Source organism: Delphinapterus leucas, chromosome 2, assembly GCF_059928025.1.
Source record: "Delphinapterus leucas isolate spDelLeu-1000000601 "Yukka" chromosome 2, BTC_Dleu_Yukka2, whole genome shotgun sequence".
Classification (NCBI taxonomy): Eukaryota; Metazoa; Chordata; class Mammalia; order Artiodactyla; family Monodontidae; genus Delphinapterus; species Delphinapterus leucas.
In genome coordinates this window covers 38,808,037-38,810,551 of record NC_143130.1, presented here as the reverse complement: position 1 = coordinate 38,810,551, position 2,515 = coordinate 38,808,037, and the positions used below count along the sequence as shown (strand labels likewise).

Below are 2,515 nucleotides of genomic sequence, written 5' to 3'. Positions count from 1 at the left end.
TCCCCTACGTACCCCGACGTTCGCCCGGGACCGCGGTGTCTACCAACGACCCTGCCCGGAGCGATGGCTCCACTCCAGGCCCGCTTCCCGGCGGCGCGGGCTCCCGGTCACCACCGGCTTTCCGGGAGGAAGGCAGCGGCGGGCCTGCCGGGGCCGGAGCCGCCTTCGAAAGTGGGCGGAAGGATGGCGGCCCTCGCGGGGTGCGGGCGCGGCCCGAAACCCTCGCCTCCGGCGCGGCCCCGTCCTCCCTGCGCAGCGCCGCCCGCGCCCTCAGCCCCGGCCGCAGTCGGCCGCTCGCGGCGGGCTCCGCGCTCCGGGCTGAGGCGATGGGGAAAGGGGGCGGGCGCGCCATCATGAAGGGGAAAATGGTGGGCGGGCGGGCCTGCGCGCGGCCGCCGTACTCACCCGGGCCGGCCAGTGCGGATAGCCCTTCATCTTGGCGAAGACCAGGTCGCCCGCCTTGTACTCGCGGGGCCGCGGACGCGCCATCCCGGCCGCTCCCCTTCCTGGTCGTCCTTGGGCGCCGCGAAGATGCCGGGAGGCCGCCCCCCCGCGCGCCAACAGACTGCGCCGCGCTCCCCGCGGGCCTCGAGCCGGGCGGGCGGGCGGACGAGCGACCGCTCCGACGAAGGGAAGCGGCGAGGCGGCAGCTGGGGCGAGGGGTGGGCGGGGGGCGCAGCAGGCCCGGCAAATCACCGCCCGGCAGCGGGGGAGGGGAGCCCCCGGCCGCTCGGCTCTCCCCGCGCTGAGGTTCCCCGCTGCCGCCGCCGCGCGCTGCTCACAGGCGCCGCGTCGCCTGCCTCATGCCGCCGCCGCCGCCGGCGGCCTCTTTCCCGGGCTCCCGGGCGCGGCGCGAGCACCGGGCCTCGCGCCTCCTCCGAATTCCTCCTCGGGCAGCGACCGCAAACACGATCTTATTATTGTTCTCGCGCGCGCTCAACATCGCCCCCCACCACCACCACTTCCCGCTCCCCACCCCTCCCCTCCAGGGCCGGCCGGTTAATTCCTAGGTACACGGCCGGCTTTCGCGCAGAAACCGAGCGCGCCAGCCCGGCTGCTCGGCGGGCGGGCGGTGGGTGCGTCTTTCCCCAGCACCGAAGCCCGCGCCGGGCGGGCGGGAGCGCCTACTCCAGAGGCCGCCCGCCGCCCGCTCTCTTTTGTTCTTGGCCCGGAGCTGCCAGCCGCAGCCCAGCCAATCACCACCTGGCCGCCCCCCTCCCCACCCGTCCGCGCCACATCGGGGGCGCTCCCACCGGCGTCCCCAGTCCCACGGCCACCTCCTGCTGACTGGTCTCCCTCCCGGCTCCCCGCCGCGGGCCGCTTCTGCGAGTGCTCTCGGGTGAGTGGGGCACAAAGGCGCTCCAGGCCGGGGGCCGGCCGCGCGAGGGGACCCGCTACCCAGAGCATCAGGCTGCTGGAAAGAGCACCGCTCTGGAGTCAGCGACCTTGTTGGGGTCTCACCCTAGGCCTGCCCTTCACAATGAGGTGTGACCCACCCAGGGCAAGCTGACCGGAGTCACCGGAGGTTATCTCATTTGCCAAGCGGGACATCGGGATTCGAACACGGATCTCCATAACTCCAAAGTCCGGAAGCGGTTATGCTTTTCCATGCGTGGGCCTTATAGGCCTGTAGTTTTGTGAAAGGGACTTATTCTGGCAGGTCACTCGTTTCCAGTCCTGGCAACATTTTGGACAAAGTTTTTTTGAATCTGCCCAATGAATGCTGCCTCTCGCATCATTCTGAAGCTCATCTTTAAGAAATCAGCTGACGCAGCTCCTGAGCGTAACGGACTTTCTGTGGTCCTCATCTTGTCTCCTTGTTTGTGTCTGACCCCTCTTCTAGGCTTTCTTGCCCTCTCCCCCTTTTATAGAAGCTACAGTTCCTCCCAGCATTTGCCTTCCTCACTTGCTGTGTAGAATTGTGCGTGTGTTTTAACCCCTGCTCGTGTTCCTTTAATGGGGCTTTAAATTCTCTAGGCTTCCTGTGGATTGTTTACTTTAATAGTGCTTAACATTATCTACTAATGCATCCCCTACTACTCGCATCTGGTGATTTTCCTTTTTAGATATTTACCCTTCCTCACCAGTCCTACAGGTTCACCTTTTCCTGTTTTCTCACTGTATACTAGTCTAGGTCCTTTTGCCTCTGTTGCAAGAGCCTGTGTAAGTCTTAGTGCCTTCGGGCTGCTATAACAAAATACTGTAAATACTGTAGACTGGGTGACTTATAAACAACAGAAATTTATTTCTCACAGTTCTGGAGACCGGGAGGTCCAAGATCAAGGCATAGACAATTCATTTGTCTGGTGAGGGCCTGCTTCCTGGTTCACAGAAAATAGTCTTTTCTCTGTGTCCTTACATGGGGTAAGGGGTAAAGGGGAGGAGAGTGAGGGAGCTCTCTGGGATCTCTTTTATAAGAGCACTAATCCCATTGATGAGGGCTCCATCCTCATGATCTAATCACCTCCCAAAGGTCCCACTTCCAAATACACTGGTCATTAGGATTTAACATGAA

The 2,515-nt window shown here is 63.3% G+C and overlaps 1 protein-coding gene across 1 annotated transcript in view; it reads right to left on the bottom strand.

The window, feature by feature from the left end:
• Window positions 1-879, bottom strand: part of HDGFL3 (HDGF like 3) — a 74,927-nt gene extending 74,048 nt beyond the window's left edge. The window contains exon 1 of the mRNA XM_022554590.3: window positions 406-879. Coding sequence (XP_022410298.1) covers window positions 406-489 — 84 coding nt within the window. The 5' untranslated portion in view covers window positions 490-879. The remainder of the gene's footprint in view (window positions 1-405) is intronic.
• Between the last annotated feature and the right edge of the window lie 1,636 nt (window positions 880-2,515).